At 41.3% G+C, this 19,357-nt stretch overlaps 1 protein-coding gene across 2 annotated transcripts in view; it reads right to left on the reverse strand.

Annotated features, from left to right (window-relative positions):
• The window catches only part of LOC103372827 (probable serine/threonine-protein kinase kinX), a 49,481-nt gene that overhangs the window by 21,265 nt on the left and 8,859 nt on the right, over positions 1–19,357 (reverse strand). Inside the window, exons 1-3 of one of the 2 annotated variants that reach the window (XM_008302568.1) lie at positions 11,094–11,137; positions 6,490–6,572; positions 525–702 (exon numbers count right to left, since the gene is read on the reverse strand). In XM_008302568.1, the coding sequence (XP_008300790.1) occupies positions 525–702; positions 6,490–6,572; positions 11,094–11,131 (299 nt within the window). In that variant the 5' untranslated portion in view covers positions 11,132–11,137. Of the gene's footprint in view, positions 1–524; positions 703–6,489; positions 6,573–11,093; positions 11,138–19,357 lie in introns of those variants that run through there. The other variant, XM_008302569.1, reaches the window with a different exon arrangement.

The following is a 19,357-nucleotide window of genomic DNA, read 5'->3' on the forward strand; positions in this document are numbered from 1 at the left end:
TGTTACATGAAAGCAAACACTGAAGCGACATTAGGTCAGCTTGCAGTTTGAATGAACCAAAACAAGGAACGTGACCAACCCAGGTTTCAGATTTGGGGTTCCATTATAATCTGTAAGTACCGTTTTCAGTGCTTTTCCACTGTCATGGTGAGAACGTCTGAGCATTTTACAGGTAAGATGTTGCCAGCAATAAAAAGTATGAAGTATTTGTAAAGTAAAGTGGGAAAAACATGCAGTGACACTATTAGAAGTAGAAGTAACTTGTTCACATCCATTTCAGCGCATCGTTCAGAGAAAGTTTTATGATTTCTGTGTATATTTGTTAATCTAAAAATACATGAAATGAACTTTTCAGCTCATCTAAAGCGCATCTGTTCCATGACGTTCTGTCTTTTCAGAAGCAGAATGATCCATTTCTTCAATAAACCACACATACGTACGAAGCTCCGTCCAGCTGACAGCTGTTTACGGTCCATGTATGTAATTATGTCAGACGAATGTAAGTTACCGTCGGCTGATCTTACCCAGAGCCCTTCTCCTTCTCCGACCGAGTGAGCGTGTTGTTCTCCGACGCCTTGCTGACATTGTCGCTCGACTGGCTGGCTTTAAGTCCTGCTGCGTCTGCTCCTGCGGCCGACGGATCCTTTCTCTTCTTCCTGGCGAAGAACTTTTTAAACGTCTGGAACTTGGACTTCTTTTTTCCTGAGAGAACCAAAAACAAACAAAAAAAAATTCATCATTACAACTCACTGCACAGAGCTTTATTAACGAGAAGATTACACTCACGGCATCTTTACACACTGCCCTAATATGAACTGCGGTTACGCGGCAATTAGCCCTGCGCTGGCTGTAAAAGACGCAGGTAGGCCGTCCACCAGGAACCACACACCGAGACAGAAGCGTGTACACAAACACTCAAACTCCTGCTTGTAAATCCTCCCCCACAGCGAGTCCACCTCCATTAGCGCCGCAGTGGAAAACTCAACAGCTCTTTTATAACTCCTTAAACAGCTACAAACAGATTTCATTGCTTTAAGTTGCCGAGGCGCTCAGCAAGAAGTTAAAATGCCCGCCGGTCCTCCATGTGCCCCACATGCAACAGGACTGTCCAGACATTTATCTGCTGCTGGTTTGTTTGAATTTAAAAAGAAAAAAAAAGTCACCTATAGAGGATCATGTGGATCTTTTACTTGTGTTTTAAGACTAATCCATACAATGCCAACATACTGACTTGAACAGGCATCATGTTTACCACATCTTATCTTAACTACCAGAACTATACACAAACTACAGCTGAGGATTATGGGAGTTTCTATGGCTGAGGCCAAGTTGCACTGCAGGTCATGTAGAAGCTGTTGACAAATTCTACGCAAAACCTGAAGTAGAAACATAATCAATGCAGCTCTTTTAGCACACAAATTAGCAGTTAACACCTGCACGTGCAACATGTTTAAGTCCAATTTGGCATCAAGATGACAAGAGGAAAAGATCTACGAGACTTTGAAATGGGGTTCAGTGTTGGGGCACAAATGGCAGGAGCTTCAGTCACAAAGGCTGCTCGGCTGATTTAATAAAAACAGTGACAAAAGTGACATCTGCATTTAGATCCACTGTAATATCAGTATCTGGGAATGGAAAATGGGGCTGCAGGGTGGCGCAATTGGTTAGCACTGTTGCCTCGCAGCAAGAAGGTTGCGGGTTTGTGTCCCAGTGGGGAACAAAATTGTCCAGGTATACAACCTCCTCATCCACAGGACACAAGGGAAGATGATGTGATTCATATGTTATGGCCTTCACGGTCAACGGATCTTATGTCAACTGAACAACTGTGGCAGAATTTAGACAATGCTCTCCACCACCATCCTCAAAACACCAAAATGAGGGAATATGTTCAGAAAAAATCCACAACCTGGAGAATGAATATCAAGTAGCTTTGAAGATGTTCCGGTGGCACGTAAACACCTCACTAATGTACTTTTTCTATTTTTTTCCTTTAATTTGTCACCTGTCACAAGATTCTGATGAGGAAAAAGAATTCCTGTAACTCAGAAAAAGGTGATTTCTTTGGTTCTGTTGCAGTGATTTTGATCCGTTGTCGTCCACTGTGAGTCAAACGGTGTCATAGATATGCAACACTTAACCAGAGAAGTCAGAGATTCTACACCGAGACATCTTCATTGATATAAAAATAAAAAAAATAAGGCAGCATCAGTGGAAGTGAAGTGAAGATCAGAGGATGAACACATGACAAACCCGGAGACAGGACAGCGCTGAGGTGCAAAAACAGATGGAGACATGGGGAGAACAAAAAACGAGCTGCCAGGAGAAAAATAACTGTAATCAAACTATTTTGAGAATTCACATCCCTGGGCTACCCATAAAAAAAAAGCTCTGGCAGAGACTTAAAAAAAAAAAGATGCATTCCTTTTAGATGAGCTGTGTCATGTTTGTCCTTGCGGGGAATCCTTCAGCATTCCTTCTCCTCTAAAAATATGCTTTCTGGTTGGATCACAGCTGAAAAATGTTTGGCATCTACACTCGGTGCTCGGGGTTAAAACATTTCTGAGTCACAACATGTTAAACATCATATATCTTTTTCTTTTGAGATGCTTTATGAGCTACATCGACAAAACTACAAGTCACAGCCAAACTGCGCTCACAAGCTGTTTCTTTTCCGTCTTGGAGCGCTAAATACGAGCTTAAAGCAAACCGCATCGAATGTAAACTTTCATCCAATGTCTGCACAGAAATGCTGGATGCAAACTCTCCCCTCCTCTCTTTTGTCCGACACCACAAAGCGAACTGCTGCGTTCACTTGAGGAGCTTCCAACGTGCCTTTTTTTGATGGAGCTTCAGAGGCCTTTCTGCACGGCCGAGATGAAATTATCGAGGGGAAGCACCACCCGACGGTGCCATTTATTGTGCTATTTTAGGCACAATGCACCATTAAGCGAAAGGTCTGCGCTCATAGAGAGTTGATTCAGTTGGAAGGTCAGTGGAGCTCTGGGCTCATTGTAAGATATTATAATTTTCTGATAGACTCGCTCTAAGTCGCCAATTTAACTGTAGACTCAGAATAGCAGCAACGGGGAGTTTCAGTGCTGGCTGAGGTCAATACGAAGCGGAACTGATCTCAGATTTAACATTAGGCGGCTTTTCACTGCAGGAACTTGAGGCGGGAGTGAGGTAGCCTTCACTTTTACAGGAACTGAGTCACAATCTGCATAAAACCCAACAAGCCTCGACCACCACGTTAACTGTGCAAGCGCCAAAACAATAACGAATAGTAGTTACGAGGTTTTATATGTCAGCCTATGTAGAGAAGTCTATGTTTCTGGTGGCGATGCTGGAGAGGTAAAGGCTGCTCCTCAACCAGGACATCGAGAAGGTAGAAAAATGGTGTTTGTCATCCTGTATGTTTAACCAATCAGTGTTTGTTTTACCCAAGTTTAACCAATCAGTGTTGAGCCATGCACACCATGTTTCAGGGCCACTTAGAGGTACCCACCTAGAAGAATCTCCTCCCAAATCAGCCCTGAAAGAGGTTCTAGAAGTAAAACTAGCAAATAAAACATCATTGTGGCCTTTTTGCATTTATAGTGAAAGATGAAGTGAGACAGGAAATAAGGGAACAGAGAGGCGGTGACGTGCAACAAATCACCACAAGCTGGAATCAAACCATTGTGATACAGACGATATCCTGGATACACGGGGCGTTCGCTCAATCAAAAATCAATAAAACCTGTGATTATTAGAATAACATGCTGTCCTCTAGTTGTGGACTGATTTCAAAACACTCTAAAGTTGTACAGTGCTGCCCGTTTATTATCATAGCCTCGGTCCAGGATGGAATTATGACTATATCCGGGATATTCCAATAAGCGGGCTTCAAGATTAGCATACTGAAGTGTCTGCAATGATACAGCACTGAGAAAACTGTGTCTGTGTGATGAAAAATGGGGGTTTTAAGCCAAAATGGGAACGTTTTCACAAAATCAAAGGGACAGTTTCTTTGAAGATCAACACATTTTTATTCAAACGGAGCTTTATGGTTTTGCTTCACCTTTGTCGGTACTAAAGCCACCCATCAATAAAAGTTATTTCCTTTTATCAGAGGATTAACTTCTCATGATTAACTCGCTGAGCAGTTCAGTTAGGAGTGACAACACGCGATTCTCTCTGATGCACCCTAATTAACATCAGACATTGAATAACTCAGTTATCAGATCTCAGATGAGCAGGTAACTGACAAATAAACCAACACAACACCTTCCGCAGCTGACCGGGGTGTGATGATCCACCACGCATGACCGACGCTCGGCCCGTGAGCCGGAACGATCGGTCGACCATGACTTCAAACAGGAAAAAGTTATTCCTGGAATCAATTTCTGGGAATTTCGTTATGACACAAACCCGGATTATGACGTTATTCTGTGACAGTAAACGGGCTGTTTTACTGGAAGTTATAGAGGAAATGATCAGGGACTTCGATATTTTATGATTATAAACAGGATATTCTATAAAGTGGGCAGCACTGTAGTTGTGTATTAAATCATACTGCGTCATCTTTTTAACTTCTCTAAAGTGTGCAGGTCTTAGTGAACCAGTTGAGCTCTACACAGGTCACTCAGACGTACCAACCTCGAAGTATCTCCCCCAAAAATGAGTCTAAAGTTGGTTCTACAGGAGCATTGGAGGAGTGAGGGTCAGGCAGGAAATAGTGGAGCAGAAAGAGGCAGAAACAGGCAACAAACTGTGAATCAAACTCCAGCTGCTGTGATAGGGACTAGAACCTGGATACATGGTGTGTCCGATCAACCAGGTGAGCTATCGGAGCAACCAGAGAATGAAGTTTGATGTTCAAACCCACACAAAGCCTCCATTTGTGCTTCCGTGAACTCTGCCGTAGAAGTCGACAGCCGTGACCCAACAAACTAGTTCAAGAGGGCCAACTCTGGACCCCAGACTAAAACATGGCCAAAAATCCCCAAATCTACAGTTCCCACACCCCCACACATATTCCTCTGACCTCCTGATGCACGTCTTCCCTTTTCCCATATGTGCTGCTGTCCATCTGCATTCACTGTGTCTGTATGTGAGCGATAGACGAGGACAGCCTCGTGTGTTGCTTCATTTCCTGCCACCAGCTGCACAGAGATTTAGAAGTTCATGCACCATCTTCACAACTGATTATTTTCACATTAGGCAGAAGGAACCTCTGAGTTCACAGTGTCAGTATCAGCACCGGCTATTTTTGTGCTACTGAAGGAGATCTCAGAGATTTGGAAAACATGCACCAGTTAGTTCCTGGTAACGTAACGGTCTGTAAACAAATGCAGATGATCGTTTGTTGTCAACAAGGTCACTCATGTTTAAGAGTGTCTGAAGGGTTTTATCATTTAACATCATCAGTCGCTGCTTTGAGATCGTCTCCTTCATCAGCCTCGTTAGAAAGTCAATACGTGACATTTCTGGAGCCAATTAGATCTTTGTTCTGCTGTAATCGGCTCGAGGAATAAATTAACAAATTGAATCATTGGAGTTTGCTGCTATTGTGGTTGAAATAATCAAAATTCAATAAAGCACAAGTGACTATTGAAAGAAAATGTTTTCTTCTCGTTATAAATTTATCTCTCCGAAGGATTTATCTGTGTTCTAAAATAAATTAAATAATCTTTGGAGTGAGCATGTTGTCACCTTTTCCCCTCTTCTAACATGTACAGGTCTGACTGATGAATGAATGAGTAAAAAAACAAAAAACAAAACTGTGACAAATTAAAAGTTTCTATATTATTACTTTATTCATGCATCATTTAGATTTTTAAAAAACTTTTGGGCTTCTTTCAAACAAAAATACAAAATAAAAGCATGAAATTCAAAAGCTTGAATTGTAAGCAGTTTGAAGTTACCAAAATAAAAGCAAAAAAAAGCAAAGAAAGACCACAAACTTTGTCTTTGTACAGTTTAGCAAGGCTTCGTAGCACACAGATATCAAAATTAAATCAAATCAGATATATTCTGCTCAAATGTCCAAACTTTCCTGTGCCTCAGGATGTAACTGGAAACACAAGATTGTAAAAGTCATCTGTGGTGTCTCTAACTTTAACATTTAAATCATCAAATCATATATATATATATTTTTGCAAAGAAGCTCAGCGAGCTGTCTGACCGTCATGATGAATAAACTTTTGTCTCTTTGATCACAGACTGGACTAAAGCAGCTGCACAGAATAAATGGGACTTACATCCTAAAGATTTAATTCAATAACCACAGTTATCTACACTATCTGCTGCAGAGGAACTGCTAGAATGAAATATTAACATAAAATCCTATTTTCACACTCGCTGCATACTAAGTGACCTTTTAAACCCACAATTTAAGAAAAGGCTAAAACATGCAAAACCCTTTTTTCAGTGAAGTAATCCACTCTGAATAGGTTTTAATGACATCCAATCAAGCACGAGGCAAACATTTAATCAAACCCTTACCTGAGCACTCTTCCTGGACCTCAGCAGGCTCCTGATTGGTCGTCACGTCTGGAGGTCCCGATGCCATGGCAGCGCCGTCGCTGCTGCGAGGAGACAGAAATCATGAGTCGCCGATGCTCGTAATTTAATGATAATAAGTCGCTGATGAGATCCAGGAAAAAAGGTCAAAGTGAGGCTGGATGTTTAGTCATTAACTGGTTTATTTAAAAAAATGAAATTAACTCAAAAATCTAAACTTTTGAGCTTCTTGCAGTTGATTTTTGGACAACAGAATTTGGTAAACATTGTAAAACACTGTTTAAACCTGCCTGTGTCTTTATTTTGCTCATGCGACAGCCACCACCTGCAATGTGATCAGCCTGGATGGATGTTAAAGTGATTAAAGTGCTGCTTGGGAGCGTCGTGACCGAGAGTAAAACTGTTTGAAAGGACGGAAGAAATCACAAAAGGGCTGAACCTAAACCGAGTCCAACTTAAACCCTGTTATATAAGCCTCTCGGTGCATTAACGCTGATTTATTTACTCATCACTTAAAAGCCGAACATGTGCAGTCTGTCTTCGCTGCACTTCAATTTGCTGTTTAATCTTGTGTTTCAATCCAATCTGTTGCACCTCATCCAGTCCGACCCGTCTCCACAATCCAAACAGTCTCAGCAGAAGCATCTCTGCTATGTTTCCAGGGTTTTGCTCCGCCGTCGTTTTTCTCTGAACTCGAGCGTTCACTTGTTGCCAGCAGCAGATGCCCGGCAACCTCCAACACAAACTCAAACAGACGAGGAATCACATCGCAAACTGGTATCTTGTTATTTCTCTCGGCGAGCGTCGCATTCTGGCCGCTAAGTGAACCTTCGCTGTGTGAGAAGACGCCGTTTAAAAGTCATTCGGCTTCTTCGGAGGTTTCCAATCACTCATTTCACGACTTCAGACTTTGAGGCCACGTGAGTTTGCAGCTCCGGTTAACTGAGCTGTCAAACAGAGGGACCATTAATTCGCCGACTTCCACACGACTCCCTATTCTAGTCTCAGATCTAATTAGCGATGCGCCGAGCAGCGTGCACAGGATTTCCTGTGCAGTTTGGCAGGAAGCTGAGTCACTGCTGATGTGGTTTTCCGTAAATTAATATCTCAGAGTTAATTGCGGCGATGTCACCATTAATCTTGGCGCGTTGGCAGAACATGTGGAGGTCAGTTTGTCGGGCCGCCGCTTCGGACTGAGATATCTCAACAAACACTGGACGCATCGCCATGAAACTTAGTGAAGACGTTCACGGTTCCCAGAGGAGGAATCCTGTGGAGTTTCCAAGAACCTTGTTAATTACTTTAATGTGCAAAACGTCAGACTAATCTGTAATAGAATTTATTGAAAATAAACTAAACTCGATGCATTTTTGAAGAACACGCTTGTTTGGAAATGATAGAAAATAAATGCAAGTGACACAAAAATTGAGGCCTTGTTCAAAATAAGATGATTATTTGGAGGATTTTAATACATCTGGGCCTCTTATCCACACACAAACTACTTTTTAGATTTTTTTCAGATGCTTCTAAATTGAAGATTTTAAAAAACTCTGAACGTAAACTTTGGGAAAATCAACTCACATCTGTAAACTCAAGCTTCTGCATCTGCTGCGTCCAGTATTACTTGAAGTAATATAGTTTTTTTGGTTTAAAGATCACAAAACAGATGAAATAATTCGGCGATGATGTCGGCCGACCTGCATGCTTGCTGGAGCATTTTTGCGTTCTCATCTGGACAGAGATTTTTTTGGTAAAGCCACTGTTTTGTCGACAGAATTTACAATTTTTCTTAAACGGAGGAAGGCGTGTAAGATGATCCTGAAAGTAGTGGAAAGGTGGCAGAAGAAGAACAAAAGACTGACCATGTTTTATGGTTTGTAAGATATTTTGGTCTTTCTATAACACTGAGAAAAAACAGTTTCTGCCCTGAGAACTTTTCATTATTCCAGGTGTAAACTAACTAATATCTAGTAATAACATTAAAACTAATTCTATTCCTCTTGTCGCTCAACTGAAACCCTGAGATAAGTCAAACCACAAACATCGTTTACTTAATTGTGCACCAACATGCGATAAGATTCTCTATCAACAGACGTCAACTGCTCATGAAGATAATGGTTAAAAGCTCCAGGAAAACGCTGCACGGTTAGTTTTTTGTCTTACAAAACACAAACTACATCATGTTTAATATGATCCAGAACCCGTTCGGCATGACGTCCGTGTTTTCCATGTTTGCCGTCGGCGCGATCGGCCTCCTTCTCTCCATTAAGGAAGCGACTGGAGAACTTCTTGTCAACTGTGTTTACAGTGAGTTGTGTATGATAGAAACAGATGGTACATTCCACAGCGTTTGTTGACGCGCTGAGAGTCTGTCGTCAGTTTTACCATTATGTAACCAGCGGCTACTATCAGCATCTAAACTCTCGTTAAAGTCGCGAGAATCATCGTCACCGATTCGTTTCCAGATTTTTTTTTTTTATTATTTTTATCAGCAGAAACCGCTGAGATGAACCGATCCACAGGAGTCGGTGAAGCTGTGGTATCTGGATCGCTTTAATATTTGGAATATTGCATCTCGTGGTCGTAAACACAACACATGGTGCTGTTGTGTTTCCATTTCCTGTGCGCTGCCACAGAGACACAGTAGAGCCAAGAGTTCATCACAAACACATCGACTCAGGAGCCTTAATAACATCTCCAGGAAACAGATACAGACAGAAACAAACACAGACGTCGTCTATGAACGAAGTGAAACAGGGAAGAGCCACAGAGGGAGATGGACGAGGCTGATGTTAGCCTCGTATTTAGGAAAAAAGAAATGAATCCTGGTGAAGTTTGACTTCCTGCAGGAAAACTCAACGTCACAGCTCTGTAGTAATCACCGAAGTAATTTAAAATCACAATGGACATGTGGAATAATAAAACTAAAGGAGCTGTAGTGTTCTGGTAAAGATTAAATGTGTTGATATTATTTTAAATGAAGCATCGTGGTGCTACAGAGACACTCCGTCCTACAAACCAGAGTATCCAGATGTTTGGGGAACATACTTCAGCAGCAATAATGACCAGTCATGGCGTTGTCATGATATCTACAGCACATAAAGAACACCAAATGGACGCATTAAGAAGGTAAGAAACTTCACTAGAGGGGTCTTCCACATTCCGGGTACTATTACTGGTATTATTTCTAGTTTTCTAGCAGATATTGGGCCTTTCATACAGGATGCAGCTCATTTATTTCAATGGCTTTGAGATGAGGTTGCAAACATGTTCAGTATGTTTAACCCTTTTCTGTATGACCAATAAAAATGAGGCATCTCCTGCAGCATGGAGGGAAAAAGTGGAGGAAAAGCTGGTGCTGAGCATGAGAGATTTTTCCAAGTGATATGATTCACCTGAAACAAACACAGACGTTGAACCCCACTGTGGGGAGTCCTAACCACTAATAACGAGGGGGAGGAGCAACAAACCCCCAAACTCAGGTGTTAATGGCTCCTACAAAATAGTAAGGTATCTGGAACTCCCAACTAGTCAGTCAGACCTGATGAAGCCTCTTAGATGAGAAGTGGAACGTCTTCAAGACACTCAAGCAAGTCCAGTTGCTACGATTAACCTACGAGAAGAACCATGACCTGGATGACTGAGAACCTTCACAGACAAGATTCAACTGAGGGTTTAATTCAGCCACGGTTTAGTTTGCTGCTTCCTCTTCTTCCTCTTACCAACAAGGCCAGTGGTAACTCTTGCTTCTTAACATGGGACGAATACATCTTCACTGCTCAAGCATTTACACCAAACTAAAAGCTTCCTGCTTTAAAGGAAGTCGCCCCATTGGAAGTTTTAGAAACTCTGCTTATTGTGCTAGCAGTGCATCCCGTGTCCTGTGTGAAAGGCCCTTTAAACTTTAGCAGTGTTGCTACAAATCTGACATATTTTCCCACATTTTCACATGAAAATTAGATTTGTGGTAAACTAGCTGTGGACTTCTGACTAACTATGTGGAAAATTTATGGCTAGTTTGCTGCAAAATTCACATTTCATGCAGTTTTTAAGAGTAAGACTGATTTTTCGTTGCACCTTTTTCATACCTGGCTGCTGTTCCTGCTCCTCCCACAGTATCTATGGATGTATGCTGACCATGCAATGAACTGGAGGCCTCTTCAGGGTCGATACAGTCTATGAATGTCTCATACTACTTGTTTGTTGTCATCTGGGACAGAATTCAGCCTCCCTGTGACCCTCCAGAGGATCAAGTGGGTTTAGCTAATGGATGAAGTTTTCCAGTAAAGTTTTCCAGTAAAGCCGAGTAAGCAGGAAGTCCACTGCAAGCTTTCCACAAATCTAATTTGCATATGAAACCATAATCTTGCTGCAAACTTGCGACAAGATTGCCAAACATTAAACGCGACTGTTTGTCAGAAACCTAAATGTTTCGTCTGGGCAGGAAAGTTAATGAGTGTATTTCCCTGAAAGCTAAATTGTTGTGTTGAAGGTCGACTGTACGAGTTGGTGAAAGCCTGGAAAATGTGAGAAAATTGTTGTTTTTAAGGTCGGAGGTCAGGGGGTCAGGGGTCAAAGCCACTGACCTGTTCCCACTTCCGAAGCCGGATCCCCACGGCGGCATCCTCCGCTTCATCTACGAGAAGGCCGGAGAGGCAGCGGGGGGACGGAGAGGACGGAGGGAAGACGGGCAGGAGAGTGGATTTGCAAAGACAGAGAAAGTTGCAGATGTGGGGATGAGCGAAGATCACGTAAATAAAAGAGCGAAGAGGAGAGGAGAGGAGGGAGGAGGTCAGGCAGAGGGGTTGTGGGAAAGAGCAGCATGAAAGGAAAGAAGAGTCGGTTAGATAAACACGAGAATATGGAGACGAAGACGAGAGACAAAAGGGAAAACAGGCGTACAGTAAACACAGAGGCCTCTTCAGCGGCGACGTTCGCAACCCGAAGACGAGAGTTTAGTGGAATTATGTTCTCACTCCAACACACGAAGCAAACAAACAAAAGGCCGGAGAGGCTTTTTAAACAAGAAGAGAAAAGAAATCCAGCAGACCCTCATGTTCTGTCATCAAATAAAGAGCGTTTCAGGTGTTTTCCCATTAATTTTCTAACATTTGCACGCTGATTCCACAGTTTACAATTAGTCAAACTATTTAATTAATCATCTAAAAATGAAATCAGAGTAGTTCCACACAATGTGAGTGGGTCATGTGAACTCAGTCTGGGGTTTATACAGTGAAAGTGAAGCTAATAAAGTCTTCAAATCCTTTTGAAATTGAAATCCAGTTCTTTCTTTTTAAACATGGAGGTAATATTTGGTCCACCGAGTCCCTAATGGCTCAGAGTGGTGATCGATTTGTGGATTTTTTTTGGGTTGATTTTGAGGAAAAACCTGCCGATCAATGGCTCTGCATCAGCTGATGGGATAAATAACAGGGTCTATGTTGGGTCGATCAGCACCAGCGACTGTGGATCTGCAGCTAATGGGTGGTGTGAAGTCCAGCTTCTAATCCAAATAAGTTTATGGTTAAAGTAGGAAAATGAGAAACTAAAGTCTCACTGAGCAGGAGACAGAAGCATCTGACGTCTGCTAAGCGAACAGTGAAGATAACAAATTAAATGCTCATTTAAGTTCAGAAATGTGTGTCTCTTGTTATTATCATTACATTTATGTATTTAATCAGTACAACAGTGAGACATCTGCTCTACCATCAGCGGCCTTGTTTCTCTAAATATCTGCATCAAGCATAAAAACAACAACAAACATCCCATTTTATCCTGTTACGGCTGCAGGAGACGCTGTACATTTTAAACATGAGTTGCATGTGAACAGATTCAAAACATGTGACGGAGGTTTTGCCACATCAGACACCAGTAAAAGTTTAACTGTCACACATGGAGGAGGCCTGAATGTGTAAAACCATGGACATAGCAGATTAAATTCTAGTTCAGATGTGCTGCTTCATGTATATTCGACATTGCAGTCTAATTTCATTGCTTCAAATGTGATTTTAGCTTGAAGTAAATCAATAAATTGTTCAGTTTTTGTGTTTTCTGTGCTATAAATAAACAAAATGCCTCGACACATGAACAGAAAAAAGGTCTCGAAGAGTTTAACTCAGCAGACGTATGAATTTTATCTTTTTTTTTGTTGCATAGTTAAAATACACTAAATAAACCGGCTGCTTTGAGATCAACACCACACGGATCCACGATTATAAAACATGTTGAGTCTGTCCTCTCATTACACAAACAGCGACCAAGAGTACTTTCTAATATTCTTCAGATGAGTGAGACGGAGCAACAAGCCTCCTTCAGCCAATAATACACATTTTAAAGCAGCTCTACATTAAAGAAGGCGTGAAGAACCGTATAAACCCGACCAGTTCTCATAAACCATATTTCACCGCCATGTTCACCACGCAGCAGCACCGTTTAATATTCTGACATACATCATTTTGTGGATCTCCAAAATGTCAAACCACGGCAACGCCTTCATTCGTCTGCTCGGGATCGTCTATTCTTTTATTCCAGATCGCACCGTTCCACGATAGTTTATTAACTCATTTCATGCAGTGTAAACACTCTCAGGCACATCATTAGCTTTATTTAGAAGTCCATGAGTGTGTGCATGAGTGTGTGTGTGTGTGTGTGTGTGTGTGTGTGTGTGTGTGTGTGTGTGTGTGTGTGTGCATCAGCCTCATTACATAACAATGGATTAGCACGTCGAGGCATCCAGACCAGCGGGGGTTTGCCTTTTATTAGACAGGAGAAATAACCTCATTAACACCCACATACACAGAACACGCACGCCGACACGAAGGCGTCCATATTGGACTGTGACCACAATCTTCTTCTTCTTCTTCTTTAAATGATGAACTGGTTTTTACTGACATATTAAGAGAATGATTGATTGATCTATTTATTTATTTATTTATATATGGTATTTTTTTTATAAATATTGATAAATCTGTATTCATGTGAAAACCAAGTACATTTTTAACAGTGCACATTGTCCCTGCACACCGAAATAAAGTGTGGTTATAAAAATCTTCTTCGTCTTCTTCGTCTTCTTCTTCGTCTTCTTCTTCTTCTTCTTCTTCAGTGCCATCTGCTGCCAGTTAAGCCCGGCCCGACAGAACGGCGTCCAAACCTGACTTTGGACTCAACGGCGTCCAGGTAGGAACTCAAAGCTCTGAGGAAAAAAGCTGCAACACTCGGCCAAAGAAGCGAGCTGGTCTGACTCCGGCTTGACTTTGTCGGCGGGGTTTCTGTCCTTCTGACGTAAAGCAAATCTAATCAAGTTGAGTCCTAATCCCTCAATGGAACCAGTGTTACCAGAATCGCTGCACCACGGGCTGACGGTGCTGACTAACTGGCTACTGTCACATGCAAATGACATTATGTTTGACCGAGATCCTCCCCCCCTCCCCTCTCCCTTGACTCAGAAATTAAGCTTTTAATGCGGTTAATAAACCCATTCACGGTATCTCTGCTTACAGCCTCGTCTATCTGAAAAGGAATAATCTAATCTAGCAGGTCCCGCATTGGACTAAACAAATCCACTCCACTCCAGTCCTAATTGTTGTGCACCAGCAGCTAAACACGGCTAATATCGGCCTGATTGCATTACAGCAGCAATTAGATCCGCAGAGCAAAGAGCTCACAGCGTCTGAGCAGCACAAACAGGCCGAGAGCTCAGAGGAAGACGGCGTGGAGCAGAAATATTTGACCGTTTGTAAGTTAAACACTGCAGGAATCCAGCTTCAGTGCGACTAGTTGAGGAAATCTGGTAATGCCTCGTCTCTTAGATAACACGATTACAGCTCGGTAGAGACTTTTCCACTGGGCTCGAACAAACCTTAACTGTAAGTACATAGTAAAAAAACCCGAGTCATGTGAGGCCTGTTAGCGCTGAGCTGTGTTTATGAATGAAATTTTTTGTTTTCTGTCGCGCATTCCTGCTCCTGAAGTCGACCTGCTCAGTCACAGATCATCAGTGAGGGTATTTATGAACGTTTAGAGGATTTTAAGGCATGAAAACCCTCTGAACATCGAGAAATTTTTGCTCCTGTCACATTTTTATTCACTGTGGGCTCATTTTTCACAAAGTCCTGCAACTTCTACGGTAACAGTACACCCATGGCAGGAAGAAAAAAAAAAACGAAAAAAGGCCTTTAGGCAAAAAAAAAAAAGTATAATGTTGTAAATAAATTAAATTAATTTTACAAAAATTGTAAAATATTACACACACAATTTAAAAGTGCTTTAATGTTATTAATATTAGAAAAAAAAGGGGAATCCAGTTTTTAAAAATAAAAACTAACGGAGAATTTTCAACCGGTGCCGCAAAATTTTTAGCAAAAAAAACGCCAAAGAAATTAATTAATTAATTATTACAAAAAACATGATGAAAAAAAAGAAACAAACAACATCACAAAAGAGAAGAAGAGGAGTGTTTTTTACAGAATCTTATTAGAACTAATGATATATTTTTGGCAAATTTATAAACGAGACGTGCAGAATAAAGTAATTATGAATGATTTTGACCTTTTGGTTTAACTTTTTAAAGGATTGGTATATTAACTACTACAAGGACTGTCTAGAAGCGTAAAATCTCTTGATAAATGGTGTCGTTTTGGTGATTTTTAAGTACACAACTGGCAGGTTTCTGAGGTCAGAGGGTTTAAGAAACACAACAAGAAGTCTGTGAAGTGTCACAGGACCAACCACAGCCACGATCCTCGTCGGAACAAATGATTAACTTTGTCAAATTTGTAAGTGAGACGCAGAATAAAGTGATTTTGAAGAAACGCCACGACTTTGACCTTAGATTTGGTTCAGTTTGCTGAAACAGTGGCAAATCATAGACGAGTAGTTCAAGGGCCGCTGAAAGTTGAAAATCCAGACAACACTCTTTTAAAACACGCTGGCAGGTTGAAGAACACAAAATAAGTCTGTAAAGCTCCCTGATCGATGCTGGTTTTTCGGTATTTCCTCGTGTGGGACCGACTGATCCGGACTCTCTGACCTTGGACTCGCAGCCTCTAATTTCCGGATCGCTATCAACGTATCCCTGTGTGTGGAATCCATGTTGGAAAACCTAAAAAGACCTATTTTTAGGTGCCCGGCCAGCAGAGAACTAAAGAAACCTCCTCTCATACTGTGTTTGAGACACAAAGCCGGTCTTAAGAGGAGATGAGAGGCTGAGCGGAGGAAGTTGGCCGCCGTAATATGATGTTAGCGGGTCCATGACAAGCCGAAAGCCTTCAATTTCCACAGAGAGAAAGAGAAGTGAATCAGGACCGAACAGGGAGGGAGGAGAAGGATTTTTCCAGGCAGCTGAAATGATAAAGTTGGCCGACTGAGACGAATCTGTGTGTGCAGATGCAGCTGCAGCATGTTGTATATACAGACGTTAGCCGCGTGCACGTCAGCTTTTAAAGCGTTTACACAACATAATGTATGTGCCATGTGAGATCTGAGGCGTCTTCTGCACGCCGTTTAAAACAACCTGAGACTCTGTTGACTTCCTGCAGAAAACAAGACTCTGATGTTTCAGGCAGACGACCTTGGCTGGATCTCATTTAGCGTCTCCGATTGTCTCTCTTGATCCGTCATTTTTCTTCTCTTCTGTGCACATCCACTGAATCACGCCGGCATTTGCATACCGATGGCATCCGCTTTCAAAAAGTCCTATTGAGAACTCCTTCATTAGTCGGCCTCTTTTGCTTTAAATGAAGTGCAATTATCGGATCAAATCAGGGATGGAGTAAAACTTCTTTTTTTATTTATTATGGAGCTGCTGGAGCGAATTTCAGAAAAAATGAATGTCAGGAGGCTGAACGTGGATGAAATACAGCTGATTTACATTAAACTAAGTGCTCAGAATGGTTTGTTATGTTTTGCTCTGTACACAAGGCATAATAGAACGTCATATCTATTAAGCTAGTCATCGACCGAGCAGATCCAGATCCAACAATTCAGCATTTATATCAAACAACAATGACTCCTAGAAGACATTAAACCAACAGACAAAGTGAATAACACTCTTTAAAAGGGAATGCCGCCCATCTTCTGTGATAAAATATGCATTTTTATAATAAAAAGCATTGAACTAGACCAACATTAACAGCTGACCTATATAAGATGCCCATTTGGCCTCGTTTATAAGCAAAAGTCCTGCATGAAAAAAGTAAAAGTACATAAGTTTAGCAGGAAAACAAAGTACTAAAGTGAAAGTTCTGGTTTGGTCCCTCTGGCTGATATATTATCATATTGGTTATCAATAGTGAAGTAAGAGTGTTGCAGCAGCTTCTCACTGTTGCTGCAGGTTTAAACTACTTGTGTACAGTTTTATATAAAGAAACAGCAGATGTGAGGTCTCCAAACATGATTAATAGAGAGGAAAGAAGACAAAACAAAGCTCTTGTACACAAATCTGTTCTCAGTTTGTCTCTAATCTTTCATTTGTTGCTGAGATATTGAATCATTTAAACTAATATTGTAATAAAACCATGTGAGAATTTTACAAAATCAATATTTGTTGGTTTTGTTAACAACTTATAAACATCTAAAATGTGACACGACGACACGCTGCTTTTTGGAAGAAGCCAAAAAGGTCGGAAGCTGGTTTCCTCTTCAGTAATTTGTTGTATTTTTAAAGCTTGTTCTATTATTTGCTGTGTACAAATCTTTTTTCAATACGTAGCTAAAGCTGTCGGAAAAAAGTACAATATTTCCCTCTGAAATGTAGTGAAGTAGAAATATGAAGTAGCAAAAAGTCAAATACTCATGTAAAGTATATCAAAATTAGTTCAGTACTTGAGTAATTGTACTTAGTTACTTTCCACAAATTGTATCCGTAGAGGAAACATGAAGGTAGGACGCAGCTAGTTAGCTTAGCTTAGCTTAGCTTAGCTTAGCTCAAAGACTGGGAAAGTGTTATCCTAGCTTTGTGTAAAGGTCAGAAAATTAACATCATCTCTGAAGCTCAGCTCAGATGTCGTATCTTGTACGTTTTTAAAAATGACAAGTTGTGGTTCACAGAGTTTAACCGTTTTTGTCCAGTTTGGTCTTTATGCTAACAATTAGCTCAACGTAACAGTGACGTCACTTTTCTCCTCTATCGTACAAATACATGAATATCTTCTGAGACATTTATAACCACAGCAAACATGTCAGGGCTTCAGACTTCAGTAATATATTTATAGCAGCTTTTCCTGGATCTGGTTCATTCTGATGCATCAGTGCACACGGTCCAGTCTACTCGTTCAATCGGCCATCTTGTCACATGCCTCTCTCCGTGTTATTTAATAAAACGTTAATGGGGAAACAGCACATATAAAAGGCAGCGTCCTCGCAGGATAAACATCTTTTCCCTCTGCTGCCGCTCTCTTCCCAGATGTTAAAAAGCTTTTACTTGAGGTTTGTTATTGTCGAACTCATCTCCGTTACTCGAAGGAGCTCGATTCGAGCCAACGGGCCTTAAAAGGATATGAGAAATATATAAAGAATGCGTCCAGATAACGGCTCCACGCCGACATTTCTTCATCCACCTCCTCTCCTCGTTCTTTTCTACCTCCCGTCTCATTATCTCAACATCCTTCTTTTTCCTCTTTCTTTGTCTGTTTCGCGTTCTCTCGTCCAGGTGCACATACCAAACTGGGAACATGGCCTTCAGAACCGTGGTATTTCCTCTTGACCCATTCAGTCATTCCACGGCTGCACGGTCAGCAGGAGACGGTGACCGAGAAGGAAATGATTCCTTAAATTTCACCCGTGAACTCTAAACACTGGCGTTTTCTACTGAAATGGAATGCAAACAAATCCGAAGACTTAAAAAACAAAAAAGTTCTGTTGGGTGCATTGCTGATTTAAAGGTATATTAGGCATATCACAGAGGCTACTTGTGGTTTAAAGTACCTGTAACGTTCTGTGTTTTTAGTCTGAGCTGATGGTTTAATGGCACATTCCTCGCTACCTGCAGAACATTTCTTGCAGTAGGGATGTTACAAGAACTAAAGATTTGGTACAAAGTCGACGCCAACATTGTGAAAAGCTAAAAAGTACTTATTCTTCTTTGGGAAATGAAGGTATCGCAGATGCACTACGTTCTGGAGACAGTGCACAAAAACAACATGCAGGACTGTTGCGGTGGCAGGTGCAGCAACAAATCCGTCCCGACATGTAGGAAATACCAGAAAAACAAAAACCACAAGTTGGTTTCCGTTGGATGATCACAGACAATTATGGACAACCGAAAGCCAAACAGTGTCACAGAGGTTTTGGAAAGAACAGTGGAAAATTGATCTAAGCAGCTCGAGTAGAGGGATTCAGATCAGTACGCAGAATTCAAGCTGAAATTCTGCAGAGTTTAGGTTTTTTTCAGCTTTACATCAAAGACGCCCTCCAGTCAAGACAAAATTAGGTAATTACCTTGTTAACATGTCCATGTGTTTTATATATGTTAGAAGACACATCACGAGTGGCATCAAAGTCAACACCAGAGCTGAGTATTTCCACTTTGAAACTGTAATGAACTGCTTCAGACTTCCAGAGTTTCATATGGAACAAAACTAAAGAACAGAATCCTGTCGACTTGAAGTATGAGTCTTCCTGCTCATCATTCTGATTCAGAATCAGTTTCTGGTTCCAACATCCATCCATCCATCATCTATACACCGCTTAATCCTCACTAGGGTCATGGGGGGCTGGAGTCTATTCCAGCTGACTCAGGGTGAAGGCAGGAGACACCCTGGACAGGTCACCAGTCTATCACAGGGCTACACTTAGAACCACATAACCAAGCACCCCCACATTCACACCTACAGACAATTTAGAATCACCAAGT

This window comes from Stegastes partitus, unplaced genomic scaffold (genome assembly GCF_000690725.1).
Source record: "Stegastes partitus isolate 25-593 unplaced genomic scaffold, Stegastes_partitus-1.0.2 Scaffold1839, whole genome shotgun sequence".
NCBI lineage: Eukaryota > Metazoa > Chordata > Actinopteri > Pomacentridae > Stegastes > Stegastes partitus.